This window comes from Heterocephalus glaber, unplaced genomic scaffold (genome assembly GCF_053883595.1).
Source record: "Heterocephalus glaber isolate CG9 unplaced genomic scaffold, H.glaber_assembly_v1.0 deba00000122, whole genome shotgun sequence".
Classification (NCBI taxonomy): Eukaryota; Metazoa; Chordata; class Mammalia; order Rodentia; family Bathyergidae; genus Heterocephalus; species Heterocephalus glaber.
Window position 1 is genome coordinate 21,723,140 of NW_028258138.1, and position 23,872 is coordinate 21,747,011.

General features: G+C 30.9%; 1 protein-coding gene across 2 annotated transcripts in view; it reads right to left on the bottom strand.

Annotated features, from left to right (window-relative positions):
• Positions 1-23,872, bottom strand: part of Ncam2 (neural cell adhesion molecule 2) — a 490,293-nt gene that overhangs the window by 136,063 nt on the left and 330,358 nt on the right. For both annotated transcript variants that reach the window (XM_004842216.3, XM_004842218.3), the window contains exon 9: positions 6,092-6,242. In XM_004842216.3, coding sequence (XP_004842273.1) covers positions 6,092-6,242 — 151 coding nt within the window. The remainder of the gene's footprint in view (positions 1-6,091; positions 6,243-23,872) is intronic.

The window sequence follows — 23,872 nt, forward strand, 5'->3', positions numbered from 1 at the left end:
CAAATATTTAGCCAAATACCACCAATTATATGAAGTGGAGAACATATCTCTTAGCAATTTTTCTATTTCTACTACAAGAATAAAATTATATCCACCACCTGCCTCACAAGCACAAAGTTCTGAGTTTGATCCCTGGTACAAATAAAAAAGAATAAAATTATAACTTTAGCAGTTATTAAAATTAATAATTATATTCTACAGTAACATTTTTACATAGATTATCATTAAGTGAATTTTAAACCACCATAATTATTCACTTCAAATATTATTTATATCATTCAGGTTTTAAATATATGATAGCAATCCCCTTGAAGGTAATAATCTTACATATAAACAATAATTAAGTGGTTAGGGTATATATATATATACACATATATATGTATATATATACACATATATATACATATATATGTGTATATATACATATATATTATATATATACACATATATATGAGAAAATCAACATGATATTGGAGTTAATGAAAATTATTCTTAAATAGAGAAAAAGTTTGAAAATGTGAGGTAGGCCTCTAATATATTTACTATGGTCTTGCAATTCATGAGTGAATTTGTTGTGAGAAAATAGACTTTATTGACTAAAGTACATGAAAAAAAATCTACAACATTCTTGATTAATCAAAGGAGAAATTGGGCTACTAGTGATTCATGAGTATTTTTTATTGGATATTTAAGTACTCCTCAGTGGAAGATAATAAGACAAAATAGCATAAATATAATATTTATCATTTGCAAATTTGATTCACAAGAGAAAATCATTTCACTTGATTATGGAAATGATTAATTTGAGAGAATATGATAAAGATTATAAAATGCTAAAATTGTAATTTGAAAAATAAATGAAGTGAAATAGAAAAGTTAAAAATACTGCTGAAAACAGAAACTAAAAGCTTCATTTCTTGATTACAGGAACCAGGTTATCTGAACACTTTCAACCTTTAAAATTGCAAAAAAGTAGGATATAGGAGATTTCTGTTTACATCAAGGCAGTGTAATTTTTGAAAGCTCATCTTCACTTCTCTTAAAAACATAAAACTCTGGAAAAATACAAAAATTTAAGAATTCAACCACCTAAGTATTTTGTGAAGGAAACAAAATCAGGAAGATTGTGAAATGGAATGAAACTAGTTCCCAGTTTTTTTGTTGTTTTTTTTTCTCCTCATGCCTTTGTTCAGAGTGTAAATTCTAGAATAAGAAATTTTAGAGTGTTTTTCACATATAAAATTATTTCCAAAAGGGCAGAGGTATTTTGGAAAGGAGTCTGTATATCAGAAAGTGAGTTAGGATAATCTCAGGTAGAAATAATCTGTCTATAAAACCATATTAATCTCTGAGATTAGTGAATCCTGGACAGACACAATCCAGCATAGTAGGGACTTTGAGAATCCAATTGATGCATGAATCACTGTTTACAGAAAGCAACATAGAACTTTAGGGTAACCACTTACTTAAGAGAGAAAATTATCCAGGTAGTTATCAAATGACCCAGGATTGACAAAATAAAATATGCACAATGTTCAGTAAACAACCTAGCATTTCCTGAAATTCAGTGAACCAATCCCCAAAGGAAATGTACAGCCAATTTGAAAAGGAAAAAGATGTTAATCCTAAAATGATGCAGATGTTTAATACCTCACACAGCAGATTTAGAGCAGATATTTTAAAATACTCTTATTTTACTTGGTAAAGCAAAACATACTTAAAATGATTGGAAATCTATAAATCACCAGAAGAGAGACAGAACTTATAAAACAGAACACCATTAAAATTTTCTAATTAAAACATCTGAAATAAAAGAAAAAGTATACTGGCTCAATAGCAGAAGAGTACAAGAGCAATTTAACTTAAGGGGGAAATTATCTAATTTGAAGTGTAGTGAAAGAGAAGTGTGAAAAGTATCTCATGTGCCTGTGAGACAGTTTGAAAATTTTGGATATGTTTCACTAAAGTCACAGAGATGAGCAAGAGCAGATAGAAAAAAAACATGTTTGAAGAAATAATGACCAAAAATAGATACTGACAGATATAAGTCTACATATTTAAGCTTAGCATATTTAAAGATAAAAATTCAAAGAATACCATATCTAGACACATTCAAATAAAATTCACAAATAACAAGGATAAACAAAATAGCTTGAAAGAAGCTAGAGAAAAATGACAGGTGGCATCCAACAATGCAAACTATACAAATTTCTTTGTAGAATCTGAGACACAAGAGAGTTGAACCAATCTTTAAAGAACTATTAACCCAGGATTGCTATTGACAGAAATCAAACAAACAAAATAAAACAACAACAAAAAAAGAAAACATCATTGAGGCTTTTAGAAATAAGGAATGGGGCAGAAGGGTGTTGGTCTTTTCAAAGGGAAAAAAATTAACAGACCATCACAGTCAAATCTGCTGTACAAGAAGTGAGAAGAGAGTTCTTCATAAAATACAAAAATCTGGAACTTCCGAGATAATGAAAAAGTGAAACAAATAATATGTAATTCAGTAAAGAAAATATTTTTTAGTTATTTAAATTATTTGTAACTGTTTAAAACAAATATGATCATAACTTTCGATGAGACTGTCAATGAATGTACATGTAATTTTTAAATTATTAATAAGAAGATCAGTTAATTAAAGGCACTCATATGAGCACAAAATGGAATTAAAGTACTGAGTGACAGAAATTCTGAATTTTGTATGGCTATTTGGAAAATATGAAATGTCTAAAATAAATTACCTAGGATTTCACTTTAAGAATTCATAAGGAAAGAACAAAGTCAGGTGTGTGTGTGTGTGTGTGTGTGTGTGTGTGTGTGTGTCTGTGAACGGTGGAGAGAAGACAGAAATCTTCAAACTAGAAAACAGATAAATTACACAGAACACAAATTACAAAATTGAAAGTTACACTTTGAAAAGACGAACAATCTTGGCAAAAAGTTAGAAAATGAGGTCTTTTAAAAAAACAGTGTCTTATTAAGTAGATATATGCATAGAAAAATTATGATCAAAGACTCTAAAAATGAACTCAAAATTAGACCTTAATGTGAAACAAACTCCTGTAAGTTTGAAAAAAGCAAAGATATAAATTTTCATGACATTAATTTAGTTAATAATTATATCTTAGCTAGAGCACAAACCCTATGACATATCAAACTCCAATTTGTTATATTTAATAAATTGAAATTTGACAAATTTAAACTTTCAGTATTCAAATTCTGCCTTAATAATCCAAAGAAAACTGTTTATTCCACAGATATGAAATTATATATATCCACATTATATTAAAATTGTTCACAAATATTTCATAATATTCAATATTGGAAAATATAAAAATAATCAACAGATATTTAACATTATATGATACAATAAAAGGAAGGATTGGTATAAATTACTGATGCGCACACACATATACATATTAATGTATGTTTACTGAAAGAATTCAACATTAACAACTCACAGCATGAGATTATAAATTTTTCCAATCAATTATTTAATAAGGTTTTAATATCCAAAATATATAAGGAACCAAATACAAAGGAAGTCATGTGATTTAAAAATAGGAAGCATACTTGAGGAAACATTTCTCAAATGAAGACATTCAACTGTCCAGCACATACACAGGAGAATGTTCAGCATCCCTAATCATCAGGGGTATGCTGATTAAAACCAAAATGAGATCTCACAATTTTTAGGATATTTCTTATCAAGGAGATGAAAGGAAGTGTTAGAATGCAGAAAAAAGGGGACTCATAAGGTACATTGTTGGTAGGAATGTACATGAATGCAGTCATTATGAAAATTGCATGTAGAGTCATCAAAAAATAGATCTACCATGATTCAATCATTTCTCTTTTAGGTATAGACCTAAAAGAAATGAAATCAGCACCACCTAGAGATATGTTTCCTCATGGTCATTGAAGCATTATTCATAATATCCAAGATAGTGAATAAAAGCTAAATGTTCATCAAAAAATGACTGGATGCAGTAAATACCATATATATAAAAAGAAATATTCTTCAGCTGCAAGAGGGACAAAATGTTGTCATTTACAACAACGTGGATGAACCAAGAAGACATCATACTATGAAAATAAGCCATGCACTGAAAGATGAAACAGTATGATCTCATGTATAAACAAAATCTAACAAACCCCCACAAGTTGCCAAAGAATGGGTAGAGGGTGTAAAGGGGAAATGTTGATCAGAGTAACAATTTTCAGATGGACTGGAGAAACAATTCAATATTCAAGTACTTTTTAGGTACTGAATTACTCATATTATTAAAAGATTACAAGACAGAATAGTTCACACCGCAATATATGATCATTATTTACTTTGTATCTTTTCAGGGTCTTTAGTGATAACTAAAGTATCTCATGTCATTATACATTAGCATTTCACATTGTTTTTATATTTTCTCCATTTATCACTGAAACTTGAATATATATTGAGCTTTGATTTAAATTTCTATCAATCCTAGTGTCTTCATAAGGAACTAATTCTAGAACTAGCATACAATCTGGTCCTAATATTCTAGTGCTAACCTATTATGCATGAGCCATTCTGAGTTCCTTTGTTCTTAGAAATATCAGTAGTACTAATGCACCATGAATTTGTTTTTTTCTTTTTTCTGAATATTTGAAACAGAGACTTGGTCACAATCCTATGATATATTAATTGAGTTATAAATTATTTTAAAGTTCAAAGGGTAAGAAGCTATACATATTGTTTGATTAAAAGAAAATGTTGCATTTTACTATTTTGATAGTAGGAAGAGGGCCAGAGAATTCTAACAACTTTCTCTCCAAAATAGTTGGATACTTTATAATATAAATCATGCATTGGCACCTTAAACTTTTGTTCAATTATATCTACATTAAAGAAAAGTATAAAGAAGTGAAATTTTATTTCAAATAGACAATTTCAAATTATAAAATATAAAGAAGTGTCAAATATTTGAGAAATGTTTCCAATGTACCTACAATGTTGTTGAACTGTAAAAGAAACATACTACAATAATGTGAAAATAACAAAACCATTTTAGGGAAAAAATAACATATTTTTAGTAAGTTATTATCATTACTTCCTCTGTTGTCCATTCTTCATAATATCATGGCTTTCGTTTGTATTTTAGGAATTTTGATGGCAATAAAATTACTTTCTTAAAAGTAGCCTAACAGGTAGATTATAAATATGTAAAATAATATAATTTATCTATTTGTCAGTTCTTGATAAAATATTTTATTTCTAAAGGCTTTATCAGTAGCAAATATATTTTCCTTCACACTTACTATTGTTTCCAATCAATATTAATAGAAATGCTCCAGGAGGAATGTTTTGTCAACAAGATAAAACATGCTTTCCCATTAAGAGCTATGTTTTTTCAAGCATCAGAAATCTTCTAACTCTCTCATTTTGATGATTCATAAATATGTATTGAGAATGATTTTAAATTTCTTCTTTTTAGAAGAACATATTTATCAAATTATTTTGACATGTCACAAAATGACTTAAGTTATGTTTAAACGTCTTACTTCTCTATAACACATAGTTCAGGAAAATTTTAAAAATTTATTTTAACAAGTTTCCTGGTAATATTTTCTGGGTAGACAATACACAAAAATGAATAAAATATAAGTACATATATATTATACCATAGTTGCAATAGTATTTTATATATTATAAAGGTGTAAGATAGTTTATCTAAAAAACTTGAATAAGAAATGAAAAGTCACTGCTTTGTTATATTATTAGAAAACACATTTTAACCAATTATTGGTAAGTAATAGTCCAGATGATGCTGTTTATGGTCAGATTTTGCCCAGAAAAATAACAACACCCCCCAACCAAACCAAACCAAACCAAAGGAAGTCACCAATTTCAGGATGGACAATTAAATATAAAACACTGTGAAATGTCCCATTATATCCAGTAGATGTCTGTAATAACTGACTTTGAATAGCTACATTCTTTCTAATGCCATGTTTAAACAGTGAAATATGAACCATTGTATACATTTTTAATTTTATAACATTCATTTTTTCAAAGCAGAAAAAAATTTATGAATTGAAAAGAACTTACATTCAATATCAAGGTACATGCTCTTTTGGTGCCCTCCAATTCTGCTTGCAGCTTCACAGTCATATCTCCCTGAGTCTGACAACTTCACATCTTTAATATGTAGGGATGAGCTTCCATGCTGCCCTCTGACTTCAATACGGCCATCTGAGCTCTGTTCACATCGATTTGAGAAAAAGAAAGATTTATGCTTGTTTGTGCAAAATGATGGCGAAACTTATGACATTTATCACATACACATGTAAACGAAAATAAATTCTTACCCACATTAATTTTTTTAAAAAGAAGTGTTTCTGTATGTTTTCCTTTATTGATTTTAGTATGTCCATTTTGCCTGCCCACCTGCTTACCAGATGTTGACATGTAAACATTTGGACATACACTTTATCACCCACTTTTACTGAGTCTGCTGTTTGCTTTTTAAAAAGTTTGCATTTTTTGGAAGGATTTTGTTGGCTGTCAGTTTTATTGCTTGTGAGCATAAAGTAACAACATTGCTTATTCATTTATGTCTAACAGTTGCCAATGAAAATGATATTTCTGCTGCATTTGATTGCATATTCTTTCATTTAAAATATATGAAGATAAAACGTAAGGATAATTTTTAGATTTCATTTTTGAGTGAGTAAAAAGCACTAAGCAAAATTGGCACTATATGCACCATGAATACATTATTAAAAACACAGTGATCACTAAGTTGTCCTTAGAAGACCAATGAAAATTATTACTTACTCCAGAAAGTCTGATTCAAATCATGAAATCGATTTCAAACCAATAGTGTATATATTATACTATATATCTAATGGGAATTCTCCCATACAACTTAATTAGCATACCTAGAATTGTTCTTTTCAATTATTCAATTATTTAGAGCAGTCATATAAAAACAAAAATAATTTATTCATTGAATTCTACTTCATACTTTCAGAAAATACAATAACATTTTAGCTTTTGAAAATTTAGGGACATGTATTTACTATTTTTGAATTGATTATTTTCAATATCTGAGGTTTTAGTTCCTCAATAAAACACTGTATGTCACGCATGTATGTCGAAAAATTTTATAACAGTAAAATAGTTGATTAATTTTCTTTGTAATGGAAACTCAAATAAATTTCAATACATATGTGGATATTGTGTCATAAAATCTTAGTGTATGTTTTTCGTCAAATTACTTTTATACATATCAGAAGACTTTCAAAGCTATTTTTCAAACATGAATTTGATTGGGGGGCGCCACATTGCTACACTTTTGTCTTGTTAATTTTATGTACGAATTTAGTCATTATACACTCTTAAATCTTATTCAGTTATTCATATTTTATTATCAGGAAAATTGTCCTCAAAGATTAAAAAAAATCTCAGATCAGGATTTATACACCAAAAATACAGTATGTTCCCTAAGATGGTTAAGATTGTTAACTTGATTCGCTTGGGAGATTGGATCAGGAAAGCACAATTCTAGATGTGCCTGGGCTCCTCACGGAGGTGTGACGCTGGGTACTAATATGGTCCCTGGCCCTGTGTCTCTGGCACTGTTCCTCTGCTCTGCCACACCACTGCCCAGCTGTGGAGCCACTCATTCATGGATCATGGACTGAAATCTGAAAACATGAGCCAAATAAACCATTTCTTCCTTTGAATTCTGTGTGTTGGATATTGGGTCCCAGCGATGGGAAAGCTGACTAATATATTCCTGAACTCTCAGGTACTGCTCAAACAGTAGTAATGGGAGGTCCTCAAGAAATAAGGTTTTCTCTCTACTAACTGTTAAGATGCTCCGTTTCTAACATCATATAATTAACTGATAGGAAAAGACAAAAAAAAAAGTCAAGAATCAGCAGAAATCAAAATCACAGTGAATAAAACCAAAAGCCAAAACACCAATTTTGTAGACCTGATAACTACTTCTCAATAATTAAGAATGTACTCTCTGGCCCGTCCTTTGCCCTGGCTCTATTTAGTTGGAGGCTATTAAAATAGGATTGCTTGTTTAAGCAGTAACTTTCTTTAAAGCTTTCATTGGGACATGTTTGCAGTATGGAATGGTTCCATCTATCATGGAGAGTCAGTACCTGCACGTAACACATCCAAATACTTCCTATTCCGCCATCCCCTCTCTTCCACAGCACTGACTTCTAGAATTTCACAGTACTCACCTTCCCCAGGTTTTCTCCCAACTTCATGTGTCAGATCACTACTTAGGTAATCAGACTAAGTCCCTGAATTGGGTCAAGGACTTGGGTTCTCTTTTCAGTCAATACAGACCATAGAGGGACTGTCACATCCTTGATCCTGTCTAAACTGGCAATCTTTGGTCATTTTCTCCAGCCAAGATCTCTGTCCTGTTTCCCTGAAGCTTCAAAGCAGGTATCTTACTTCAAGGGCATGGTCATTTGGTGCATAACTCAAATCACCATGTGCAGGCCTGAATTCATCATTGTCCATACCCGGCACAATCATCTCTTTCTTCCTTGGAGGATGCTAATTATTGTCCATGCCCCATATTATATTATATGCTCAGGCTTCATCCTTTGCTGAAATTTATTTATTTTCTAAATGCTGAGAGATTTCAATCTGCCACCTTGCTCAACATTATCATTTTCCATTTCAGCAGCTACCAACCTATCTCTGTTTCACCTGTTCTGTCTCTAGCTACACTGCTTTGAAGGTTATTGACAGATTTTCCTGTATTTCCAAGAGAATGGTTACATATTTCATCACATAGCATGATAATTGTAATTGGACAAATGTGTCGCTCACTTCTGCTGCTGCTGCTCCTTGCTGCCTTCTGTTCGCCATGCCATGAACTCTTTCTCCCCTGTGGTGCCCCTCTGCCATCCCACTCTGCTTTGGAAACAGTCAACTATGGACAAAAACCTCTATAAACTATAAGCTTAAATAAACCTTCCGTTCTTTAACTTTGGGTGTCAGATATTTTGTTCCTGCAATGAGCAAAGTAATTAAGACAATGTTCATCCAAAGTTATTATCAATGCATCAGAAATTATTAATAAAAATTCTGGAGAAACAGAAACTTTATAAAATATTCAATTCATTTAGTAATTGTAAATCCATTTCAGATTTAATATTGGCTTTGTAAAAATGTACTATATACCTTTAACTAATACACTGGAATACAAAGTCATTCCTTCACCTGACATTCTGAAGGACATCTCTGTGCTACAAAAAGGCACTGCAACATCCAAAATAAAATTCATCTATAACTTGCCTTTGATTCGCTACCTATTGAAGATTAATTTAAGACATTTGATATTTGATTAAGAAAGGTTAATGGGCATTTTAGCTATCTGTCCACTATTCTAGGTTCTATCATTGAATTAAATAAAATGATTCAAAGCAAAGTGTCTCACTGTACATTATTATTCCTACCCTTCATAGAAATTCAATTTCTGAAATTTGATTTATGTCATATTCTTTGACTTTCTTGTAGGTCACTTTAAAACTGCTTATTTGAATAGCATCTCAATGTATATAAAATGATTATTCTTAGAGTTTACTCTCCTTTAAAAACCCCTTAAGCAAGTATATTTACCAATTTAGAATCCTACTGCAGATCATCAGGTGACCAATATTCCCTCTTTCTCTTTTTATTACATTATATCCTTGAACATTTTAAAAATTGTTGACCACTTTTGCCTTTTGACAAATACATGAATTATGTAAGTCATTCAACAATTGTGTGGCGTTCTGTGTCACTTCTCATATAATAAACAGCTACTGAGGACTGAAGTGCTGAAGAAATTTAGAAAGGGTTTATCATTAAAGAGATTAAACATAGAATGAAAATATTAATTGTGAATTATAATCAAATGAATTATACCACATGGGGACCCCACAATTTCAATTTGGACTTGAGTAATGGAGCAGTGAGGTAGAGCCAGAGGGATGTCCCCTGAGAAATAATTGTGGACTGGACTGAGATCTGCAAATGGTGAAAGAGGTGGCATTGAAGAGTGATTTCCTAGCACATGACCCCAGAGGATATTTGAGATGACTCAAAGCAGCCAACAGATACACAGAAGAGAGGAAAAGGATATGGGATCTCCTGATATCGGGCACTGAAGGACAGCGTACAAAAGCAAAAGCAAATGCAGTCACACATAAAACTTGCACTCAGATTTGCATCCCTGAATCACATATTGTTTGGCTCATTCCTAATATCATTATATCTTTATGAATGTAAAATTCAACTCCAAATATCCACAGATAAAGACAAAGATCAACTGCTAAATGTGTAAACAGAAAAATAGACACTCTGCAGAGCTTATTACCATTAAATTTTCCAAATAACTTCAAAATTACATTAATATTGTGTTGACTACAGTCAGCACTATACCACGGTGTTACAAGAATATTAAATAGAAAGTTTCTCTTCCCTCTTTATAAGACTTCTATATTTAGTATTAACATTAATTCTCTTTTCTCTGGGCTTGTTCCCAGCTTCCTAATTTTCTTTTTCTTTTTATTTCATGAACTGAACCCTTGTACAATTACCCTTCCTCCAAGCAGTATAAATGGTATAATAAAATGTATTAAATGAGAGAAGGGTTCTTAAGAAATTATGCATAATCATCTCTTCACTAAGACCTAGTGTCATGTTATTTGCTTTAAATATGCAATCAAAATTTATTTTAAAACAGGAGCTCACTACAATAATTATGAACATAATAATTATAAAAATTAATGTATATGATAAATGGTACCTGCTACACATCAATTTCTATACCCTACATTAATCAGTTCACTTAATCCCAATAATTCCATTAGGACATTGGGTGTAATATCATCATCATTTTAAGAAGAAAAAATTGAGCAGAAACCTAGACCAGCTTACCCAGGTCCTATATCTTATAAGCGACAAAAGCTAAATATTCAGGCTGTCTGACTCTGGAGTTCATATTCTGAATTACGTTTGCTACATGTCTCATCACCTGAGCCTCAACTATGACACTGAGGTTCATAAATACCACAACCACATCACAGGCACTGTGCTGAGTTCTGGGGATAGAGAAATTGACAAGGTAGGCAAAGATATTAGTTTATCAGGTCAAAAGGCTTAGAAGGAAAAATGACAAATTATAACCTGTTCTGGCATAGATGAAATGCAAGAAGAAAATCTAATACTGTCTACAGAGGTGAGGAACAGTAACTTGTAGGTATTAATTTCTAATCTGAAGGGGAAATATTAATGATAGGCCAGGTACTACACTGGTTGCATAATTTTAAGGCCCACGACAAAATTAAATATGATATTTACTGGACTAAATTTATTTTAAATTTCATGAAGACAACAACAATACAATAAACTAAACAAGGTTCGCTTATGGGAATGGATCTCTGTGCAGTTACTCAGGTCGCACAACCACAAAGTTAGCCCTCCCCAAGCCAAAAAGGAGGGAAAATGAGAAGGACATGGGAAATATGTACAGGTGGACTTGAGGGAAAATATGACAGATTCAAAGAGCTGAAAGAAGCTTAATGAAGCTGCTACATTCAATATGAGTAGGAAGTAAGTAAGAGATGAAGGAGATGAATAAGTAAAACTACTGTAAAAAGCCTCAAAATGAAACAGGAGACCAATAACAATAAGACAAGATATTCAATGTCAGTAGCCATGAGAGAAATGTAAATTAAAACCACAATACCACTTTGGAATCATGAGAGATGCTGAATTTAAAAAAGACATAATAAGTGCTGGAGAAGACATGGAAAAATCAGAACCCTCATGTGTTGTACATATGTAAAATGGCTCAGATGTTTTGGTCTGAAAAGGTCTGAAAAGCTCAGATGTTTTGGTCTGAAAAGATCTGAAAGTACCTCAGAATGGTACATATAGTTAGCAATAATTTTCCCAAAAGAAACGATGTAAGAAAAGCTTGTAAATGAATGCTCATAACAGCTTTGTCAATAAAGTAAAAAATGGGAAGCAATCAACATATTCATTCACTAATATATAGACAAAAAGTCCATATAAAGAAGTATTTATCAGTCATCTGTATAAGAAAATATTTGATAATATTCCATATAAAGAAATGTTTGGCAATAAAATGAAATGAAGTGCTTACACATGTGGCAACATAGGTAAACCTTGAAAATCTTACTGTAAATTGAAAAAAGTAATATCAAAGGACAAATTTTGAATGAGAAGCATATTGAACAAACAAAATGTACAGTAATGGGAATAGGAAATGAGGACTGCACAACTCCAGAAATACTTTAAAGACTTTCAGAGAACAGGTTAATGGGTCAATTTATGCTATGTAAATTACATGTAAGTAGCACTGTTAAAAATAGAAACTAAAGAAAAAAGTTTTGGTGCTGTAGATGCTCTAGAAGAAGACATGAAAGGTTTCAGTGACAAAAATTAAGTGGATGCATTTGTAATTTGGAAAGATTACTAATTCTGCAAGATGAAACACCAGTTAGGGAGGTGCTTTGGATTGAAAGTTTGCATTTACACAAAACCCAAGTGCTGAAATCCTTAGCTTCAAGGTCATGGCGTTAAAAGATGGTGCTTTGGCACATGGTCCAGTGATCATGAAGGCAAATCACACATAACTGTGACTAGTGTCTTACAAAGAGACCACAAATACCCAGCCAACCCCTTCTACAAAGCGAGGACAAAGTGAGAAGACACCCTGTATGCATCAAGAAGATTGACCTTAATTGCAACTACTCTGCTCTGCCAGTATTTTGATGTTCAGTTTCCTAACCACAGAACCATAAGACATAAATTTTGCTGCTTAAAACCACCTCTCTTAAGTTCCTTCTTTAGAAAAGTTTAAAATAAACAGACTTGAGATAAACTAGTAGGAGCACTCGATGCAAGTGTTCATTGATAATGTACTGGGAAAAGGTAGTAGTTGTGTAAATAGAGAGAAGGGGTAGACTCCAGAAATACTCTGAGGTGATATTGTCATTGTTTTTTGAATGACGAGATGGGGAAAAAAGAAGGAAAGAAATATTTACAGGTTTCTGGATCAGATCCTTTGATAGGAAATATCTATATTTAGTAGGTTTTTATAGAAATTTATACATATGCATGTATATATTCTTACTGAATATTATCCCTTTTATTTTCAAAGTCTACATGCATTTTGTCCCATAGTAAATATTCTATACTTTAAAAATAGTATTTAGCCAAGTAGTGATGCATGTTTGTAATCTCAGCTGCTTGGGAGGCTGCAGCAGGTGAACCACAAGGTTCAGTCCAACCTGGGCAATTTAGAAAGACTCTGTTTTGAAATAAAAAGAAATGGGCCGTAGTTTAGTAGTAGAACATTTGCCTAACATGCACAAGGTCCTAGGTTTAATCGCCAGAAAGAAACAAAACAAAAGAATAACAGATATTTAAATATTAAAAGAAACAGATATTTAAAATTTAAATATTATGGTATTAAAGAAAAAGTAGAATAAGTAAGAAATTTTTATTTTAAAAATTAAATTATGCACATTGCAACTGGTAATTATCAAAATATTTATTTTTCAGAAAGTAATCATTAAATTTAATATTGCTCTCATGATGTTCTGTGTATTTTAATAGTATACTTAGGACCATAAACTAGAAACAAACAGGATAGATTAGAATACTAGCTAAGCTATATGGTCTCTTACACTTGGAGGTAAAGATTTACCTTGGCTATATCGCTATTTAATTTTCTATATGATAGGTATAGGAGCACAGTTTTCCTAGGGTTGCTATAATGATTAATTGAGTATATATGTGTAATGAGCATAGCATCTGTTGAGTAATGATAAGCTGACACAAAACATCTGGCATACAGAAGCAAAAAATAAATATATAGATTTTATATTTATTGGCCATTTAATTTGGTGTTTCAAAAGCATTGTACATGTATTTTACCTCAAAGAGAAATATGACTCTGCCATTCTTTCCTTAAACAAAAGTGGATTATTGCTAGTAGAAATTTTTCCTGGTGCTATGAATGAAATTCAATTATTAATGCCATTTTGACTATGAACAAAATAAAAGAAATTCAGTTAATGGAAAAATTAAAATCAGAATAAAGGACAACTGTAGGACAGGAAAATTACTACCGATAATGTTAAAACATTTCATATCACTGCATAACTTTGACATTATTGTTACCTACTATGGTCATTCATTGTAATTGTAAAGGAAATGTGTTTGTTCTATGCCTGATCATAATTTTGGGATAATTGTTGATTACACTTATTGAAAAAATAATTTCTTGTTCTGTGAGACTGTGTGAGATTTTAATGTATTAAAGACAATAAAATAAATAATTTACATTATGATTATTCAGAAAATTCACAACCCAGGACTGGAAGACTTAAATATGGGTTAGAGTAGAAAGCCAAGATGGAGAAGATCTCACTGATTAATGCATATAAAATTTTATTTTTTTCTCCAAGATTAAGAAATCAGGAAAATAGGACTATTTTGAACTCCCAATTTTCTAACTTTTATAAGTAAAATGAAGGAAAATATGAGCAAGCACATTTTAAGTAATCGATAAAGTATAGAGAAGCCAAGAAAACACTTAGTTCTAAAATTACATCCTATCTTAGAGTGAAACTTAGTTTCATATCACATAATAAGACTGTAGAACATAGAATAAGGTGAAGCATATTCTAAAAATCATCCCATTTGACAATGATTATATCATGGTCACATGAATTGTGATGATTTATACCATATAACTGAACTCACCCTATGAAGACTGATATCAACTTATTAAGCCACACTGCTTTGAAATAATACAAGTAGCCACTCATAAGTACATACTATACCATCTAGGCCTTGAAGAACAACCATAGGTCATATGCTTCAATATTTTAAATCCAACATTTAAGAGTATTTTCCTAACTAATGTAAATGTCAAAGTCCATTTTTAGTAAACAGATGAAGTTCAATTTAAAAAATCTTAGAATGGTAAAATATTGATTATTTTTGAAGCTGGATAATGCATACATATGATTTCATTGTGCTATTCTGTATTCTTTTGTTTAAATTTCCCTTTTATATTTAATATTTTATATTTTATTATGAAAAATTTCAATGAGCACATCACAGATGGGTATCTAGTCTTGTAGCTGTTTCCTGAATCAAGAGAACATGTGCTATGGTAAAAATCTATATGTAAGTACAGTACCTTCTGCTGCAGCCTAAAAAATCAGAAATCTCTGTATTGAAAGACACTGAAATTTTCATAACATTCATTTTGCAGACTTATCATAATACAGGTTGACTATTGCACAACATTTAATGACTATTTATTTTACCTACATCTGGCAAAAATTAAATGAGATACGCAAGCTCATTTCTAGGTACATAATAATTATGACATTTATGATATTTTAACATCAGTATATATTTAATAATCAGTGTCTGAGTACTGGTAATTTACTTCAGTTTATAAGCAAATTAGTTTAAAAAACAAAACAAAATGAAACAATGCCCAAGAGAAAGTAGGACAACAAAATGATATAAAATGCTTACAAAACTGCTTGACTATAGTATGCTGTTATCTACAGCCAAGATACTTTTCCTTTAGACTGCTTTTACATAAATTTCCATAAAACAGGCATTAGGAATTGTATCATTTGTTTCTCAACTTTTAGGGATCAATATGAGGTCTATCATGTTGTAAATTTTGTCTTCTTGTTAGTGTTGTTGTGTAAGGTTAGGTACTAAATCAGAACACTCTAAATAGAATATAACTGGAAAGAGAATTTCTGAAAGGTATTTTAATTTGTCATTAGCTCCACAGTCACAGTTAATTTCAAAGAAAGTAATACATTTTCATATAGTGACCACAATTTATCTTCAATATGAGAAATCTTTGTAGTTGACATGTCATTACTTGTTTTACTTTTATTGGACTGATTCCAAAAACTTGAAAATGTCTAAGCAATATATATGCAATTTTTTCCATTAAAAATCATGTTATACAAAAATATCATGTTATATTAAAAACATATCATTAAAAACATATCATTAATAACATCATTAATAACTGATGTGTGAATTAATGTCACATATGTTAGTAGTATAACACCAAATATATGCTCTTTTCTGCATATGAAGTCATGCTTCTAGTTTCACAAATTTTATTTTGTCAGTTGCAGTTACAACTGTGTGGAAAGTTCACGAAAGTGAAAATAATACAAATACAGCTATGCTTTGAACACGCTTCAGAATATCATGCTGTCTGAATCATATATCATTAATATTCTGTTCAATATTGCTTATATTTTATGGAAATATTTTACATAGACCATGAATAGAAATAAAAATTTGTCACCAAACACCAGTGTAAGAAAACGACAGTTTCATTAAACCATTTTCAGCACACATAGCAACAAATTACAACTAAGTGATGGTGGCTAAAATTTTAAATTATCAAAGACATATGAACTCTCCCCCTTTGCCCCTTTTCTTCCTATTTCACATTATCTCTTTTACCTTTTAGTCCTTATTTAAACTTTCAGTTTTTCTCACCAGAGAAGCTATTCAGTATTTATACATGTGTGTCCTGTTTATTTCATTTAAGAGTATTGCTTCAATGTGCAAGGGGAAGTGGGGGGAGTAGGGGAAAGGAAAGAAGGGTACGGAATTAATATGAGAAGGAAACCAAAGTCTTTGTAAATAGGGAGAGGTGGAGTGACTGAAGGGAGGGTAGGGGAATGGGGGAAAAATAAGAACCAAGATAATTTACACAAAGGTGCAAATTTCCAATGATGAATGTCATTATATTGTATAACTAAAATGTACCAATAAAATTAATAAAAAAGAAAAAAAAACATATAAACTCTGATGAAATACATTAGTTTGATTTAGTTTTTGGTTTCAGCTTTTTTATTATTTTTGTTTTATTTTAGGCTAACTTTTTACAAAGAATAGTAAAGTGAGTTTGCAAATATGTTCTTGCATTCTGTAAGTTATCTCTTTAGTCCATAATATATGAGAAACTGAAAATCCCAACAGAAAATGAACAAATTGCCTGACTGGAAAATGGACAACAGACCTAAAGAGGCATTTACAAATAGGAAACACACAAATGACAAACAGCTATATCTTAAAAAGTTCCACATCATGAAACACCAGAGAAATACAAAAATCAAAACCATGAGTTACTTCACTCTAGTTAAGTGCAGTATTTACAAAAAGACTAAGGATAACAAGTGCTAGTGAGTATATGGAGAAAACGGAACACACATGCACTCTTGGGTGAGGAGTGTAAATCAGGACAGTCATTTTGAAAGACTGTATGGAGCTTCCTCAAAAAAATTAAAAGTAGAACTATGAACATAATCCAGCAATCTTCCTGCTATATATATATTTAAAATATATATATTAAAGATAACAGCATTCTCATATTTATTGCAGCACTATTGACATTAATCAAGAAACGGAGTCTCTTAAGTGTCTATCAATTGACAATCTGATAAAGAAAATGATCACACACAAACACATGCGCACACACACATACTAAACCACATACACCCACAGCAGAATACAATTCAGGTATACAATATCTTGGAATCCTATCATTTGTACCACACGGGTGGAAGTGGTGATCATTCTCGTAAGTGAAATAACCCAATGACGGAAAGACAAATACCACATAATCTCATTTATATGTGGACTCTAAAAACTGTTGATCACTCAGAGTTGAAAACAGAATGGTGGTTATCAGAGTTTGAGGAGAGTAGGCATAAAGGAGGCAAGAGAAGCATACCAACAGGTATTAAATTACAGCTATACAAGAGCAAGAAGTGCCGGTGTGATTTTTATGGAATCACTGTAGATAATGTATATTTCTAAACGGTAGTAGAAAGGATTAATGTTTGATGAAACAGGTGTATTTCTACTGACTGAAACACAATATATACCTGTACTGCAACATCACTTAGTACCACAATCATTTTTTTAATATTGTATACTTTTTGTATTGTATGCATCTGGCAAAATGTAAAAAACTACTTGAAAAAAAGAATACAATTGAAATGGACTGTATATACAAACCAAACCTTTAAATAATTGTTAGCACTCTTCAAATAGAGGAGAAAGATCTCTTCAGAGAGCATATGATACAATTTATAAAGATAATAAAACACTGCATAAGAGAAAGAGAACTGGAAATATTGAAATGTTTTGCACACACTTTAATAAAAAATCAGAAAGGTTTTAAAAATTCTTCTTTTTGGCATGAGATAAAGAAGGCAACACTACAACCCTAAACATAGAAAGGAGAAAACATACTATGAGCTTTATTTAAAAATCTCAAAAGCATATAAAATACATATTTCTATATTACATCTTTTTCTCTAAAAGAATTTTAAAAAGTTATGAGCTACAAGGGTTTGTGATTAATTTTTATAATGATATATGTCAATCACTAGGAAGTTAAAGTGAACTTGAACATTATCAATAAAGAAAAGTCTAGAGCAAGGGGCAGTAGAGACTCATGAAGGATAGGTAGTGAGAGAATTTATGAGAAATTATGGATATCATTGTTGCAGGTATAAAAATGACTATTTGTCATCATCAGACTTTTAATTGTGTGTTAGGGTTATGAAGGTAGGTGAAATTTTCAAATAATTTTACAAGACAGGTTTTTATAAATTTTACAAGAAGATATTAAAAAGTATACTATTTAATGCTTAAAATATGCGATATACTATGTCATAGTGTTATCTAGACAGCCAGTTAGTCATGTCTTATGCTTTAAGAAGAGCTGGATAAAGTTATAATAAACCTCTAATGTATTCTCCTCTATATTGCACATCAAAGTGTGCAGTTCCACTGCCTATTAATCACCCACATCTATATATGAAATCTATCATTGTTCCTGAATAATATTTTAATTTGCAGGTAAATTTATTACATAACAAAGCAATCAAAAGATTATATCTATTCCTTTAAATGTTTACAAATGGATATATGGATTGGCACTATAGATTTAATTTGCATTTTGGGGGGAGGAACTTTGGAATTAAATACAAATACATATATAAATCAATTATAGCCTTTCACATGTAGTCAAAATTATAACCTGATTTCTTATTTTGGAAGTTGAAGAACAGAGGCTTGCATTTCATCTTTAACTTACCTAAAGTATGCAACAGTTAATCGGAACGTATTCACAGCCTGTACTTATTAAAATCAGTAAGCTATCATATTTATTTAAGTTTGCTAGCTCAAAGGGTCTTGACAAATCGAAACATAATTAGAAACCATGTTAAGTGCATAAAAGTTTGGAATAGTTTTTTCTGCATTTATTATAGGAAATGTGTAGCCAGTGTTCTAGAAGGATAAACCATATATGTCGCTGAAAAGCCAGTAATGTGAAAAGATAGGCAAAGTGTGAATTTTCCTTTGGCAAAAATTAATTCACTTTAACGGTAAATTTTGAGGAAAAAATAAGAAGCAATCAGGGGTTAATAAAGTAGTCTGTCCTGTACAGTTATGTAGGTAATAGCAGGGAGTTTGCAATCCTATGAGTTTATTCAGGGATTCTCGAAGGAGCAGTTACATTATCTGGCTTGTTTTAAAAGGATCAATTTACATATTTATCGATATTTTAATGACAATAATCTGGACAAGAGTGGATATAACCAAACCTTTTAAAAAGTTTTTACAGTAAACTAGGGAAGTCATGATTATAGGTTGGACTGAACCCGTAACATTTGATTATAGAATAATAATTGCGTTAGGGATATATTTAAATCAAGAGTAAGATGATTTAGTAAACATTGAACGTGGGTAGAATAATACACAAGAGTCAATGACTCTAAACATTTTAAACCATTTAGTTGTGAAGAAGGAATCATTATTTAATGTGATTAAATTTCAGAGATAGGTAAGTAGATAAAAATTGTTCAGGGTTGGGGTGGTAGTTTAACTTTGAGATATTTAATATCCAGCTGACCCTGTTTAGATGGATATGGATGACAAGTTCAGTGTAGAGATTTATGGTAGAAATTTGGGGCTTTCAGAATCCAGCTGTTAATTAAAGTCATGAAAATACATAAGAAAATTGAAGGGGTAAGCATAGGCAGAGAGGTCCAAGAATGGACCCATGAAGTACAGTTCTTCATTATTTAGAGATAATTTTTTTAAATGATCAAAGATTTATATGAATATACAGTATGGTAAGAGAAAATTCAGGATAGTGAGCTAAAAACCAAATGGCATAACTGAAACAGTAGAAATTGTTTAACAGGGTCAGTGTTGCTGCTAGACACAAAAACAATGAGAATTGATAGGTTCCCATTAGGCTTAAGAAAGTGAAGGCTTTGATAAACTTGCCAGAGCATTACAGTAGACTGATATGGTCAAAGCCCAATTGGAGTATATTTAAGAGACAACTGGAGGAAGAAATTTGAAGAGATAAAGTTTAAACATTTTCAAGGGATTTTGCTGAGAAGATAGGAAAAAGAACAGATAGGTTTTCTTATCTATCTTTCTTTATATCTATCTACCTATCATCTATTCATCTGACTGTCTATCTCTCTATCTAATCTCCAAACATATAATTATATAAATACACATGAAAATGTATATGCATATTAAGAGAAATAAGAATATTTTTGAATGTTGGTAGAAATGATCTGTACCATAATTAGTACAGTGTGTATACATTGTTGGGAAACGATTATTAGATTTATGTTTATGATATGCTAGAGAAGATGAGATCTAGTATCTGCATAAAGACTTAGATATTTCATACATGATAACAGATTCTCAGCCACTGAGAAATGTATATTCAGATCATTTCCCACTTTTATTTGGATTGCTCTTCTGTTTTTTTTCTAATTAATTATTCTGGATATTAATCGTGTAAGTAAAATAGTTGGAAAGATTTTTCTCCCATTCTGTAGGCTGTCCCTTTACTTTGATGATTATTTCCTTTGTAGAATTTTTTTAGTTGGAAATAACATTATTTGACTATTTTTACTTGTGTTTCCCTTGCTTTTGGACACATCCTACCCCACTTAGAATAGCTACTACCAAAATGGGAACAAAAAGTGGTGGTGAGGATGTGGAGAAAATAACTCTAACACTTTACACTACATGGTTGATAGAAATGTGGTCCACTGTGAAGAAGAATGCAGAAGTTCCACAAAAAAATTGAAGAGAACTCTATCATTCTCTAGCCCACTTTTGGATTTAGAGCCAAAGGAAGTGAAACATTCCTACACTGAGATACCTATATTCTCATCTTTATTTTGGCACTATTCACCATAATTAGGATACAGAATCAACCTATGTTAACACTCACGGATAAATGAATAAAGAAAATCATTATTATCCCAAGAGACTGATGCAACATCATCACCCAGAAAGAGTCTCATCTAAGAGCTGTTTATTTTACCTACTAAATACATGGCTGATTAATTATAACTGCAGCTATTTCTTAACATATCTTAAATGTATTATATGAGAATCCATGAGCCAAGAGCGATGAATGCACTGCAATATCAATATTACAATGGAGGACAATTTTCACTGTAATAATTTCAAATTTATTTGTTAATTATCACGTTAATAATATTTTATGTTCTGGGTTTTTTTGCATGCTCAAACTTGAAAATGGAATTTATCAAAAGAATTGTTTTGCTGAAAGAATTTATTAGAATATATACTCACATATTTTCATAGATATATATACTTCTAATTTATTTTTCTTATTGATATTTTAAATGTTACATCCAAATGCCTCCACCGCTGTACATGAATTTATTCCAATTTATTTCATCCTTTTGTTTGAAATTCCTTAACATTGTTCACTAAAATAACACATGCTTATTTCAAAATTATATTTACCAATAAAGGAGTTGTTTTTGTTAATTTTGCTAATATTCACTGGTTTCTTGTTTCCTTATAATAAAACATTTTTAATATTTTTCACTCATAGCACATCATTGCACAAAAATGGTTAAATATTTACAGAATTTTATGGGTAGGATTTGGTATGTATAAGAAGAAAATAATATGCTATAAAACACATTAAATATGCTACAAAACATATGAAAATCACTTTATATCTTTCAGTAGCATTTTCTACATGATGATTTTTATAAAATTGTGAATTGCTATCACATCATTTTACAGTCATTGTTTTACAATATTTTATGTTGATTGTAGAGTTTTACCATAAAATTCTTACAAAATAGTAATTCACTAAAAAATGATCTGTCTAAAATATTTTAATTGTAAAATATTTTCTAACTTCTGAAAAACAGTTTTTAAAAGGATAACTTTAACACATGAGTAGACTCCTTTGATAATCTTTATTCCAGCTGTGGGCTGGAAAAAATGTCAGAAAGTTGTAAATGATTGAAAACCCACCTCTCAGCAAGCTTGGATGCATCAAGGAAGATTTCCAGCACAGCTAATTATATTCTACCACCTACATCAGATGGGGAATAGAAGTATCCATTTTGTCTATTGCCCAGCAGGGACCTATATTATTGCTCTCAGAGCACTTGCATGAAAAAATGCATTAGGTAGGATCTTTAAAATGTCATTCAAATAAAAAAAAAATCCTTCAGAACAGCCCATTATCTCTGGAAAGAAAAAAATATATACATAGGTATTAAAATTTACAGGTACCAGGATCTGATAGTATGTTCTTTGCTATTCTTCTCTATCATTAGAAATCGATTCTTTTTTTCCAATCTGAAGACTATATCAAATAACCTTAGCTTTTCATACCTGTGGAGTTATGTGCAGAAGTTATATTGTATAAAGAGAGTAGAAAAATTTGATTTCCATAAATACTCAGTTATTACAAAATATGAATTGAAAAATTAGTGAATATCTAAATTTAATAGGTGTGGCACATGAATAAAACTCTAAGTTAAAATTTATATTTACTGAGACAATTGAGGGACTTATTGGTTAAGGCACTGTTAGAGACTCTAGAGAACCTATAAATGGTGAGGTTGAGAAATATAGGAATTTACTTGAGATAACAGAGTAGGTAAATTAGTGTTGCAACCTCCATACACTTCTGTACTAGTCAGTGAGCTTTATTTTGTAAACTTGGAATACCAAAGCTAACATGATTATGAAACCACGAGTTATACAAATTAATTCAATTTATATAACATTAAGTGTTAAATAGCTACATTTGATATCAAGATTATAATAAATTTCTACATAAATACTTCATGAGGGCATATTGTGTATTTGTGTGTTTATATGTGTGTTTATGATGGAAGCAATATAGCAATCTCATACAGGCGATGTGCATAAGTTATACACACCAGAACAATCTGGTCATTTTAAAAATAGAGCTTTATTTCCTCCTTAATTAGTTTCTAAAATTTTTAACATGTACTAATTTTGTGTATTCCTGGGTACAATTCCTATACATGTCTATAATAAGTTCTGATGTACAAACCAGGGTAATTACATTTCAATTGCCTTTATTTTGTGTTTGAAACCTCTGAAATCCTCTTCTATTTATCAATAAAATTGGTAATTGTGAACTATAGGATCCCCCATTGTTTTCAATGCCCATCAATGAGTATGTAGATCAAAGATCTAAAAAGGGAGGTTTAGTTAGATCTCAGAGAGGGAGGATCATACAGGTCTACATGGACATAGCTGATTACATAACTCTTATGTACAAACATTATTAAAAACACTAGTCTGAATATTAAAATTTTGATTTCTTAGTAAGGCAGAATATCAGGAAAACTAAGATTATGTGTGATCTCTGGATGAAATAGCTCATCAAATAAAAATATTTTCTTTTAGACA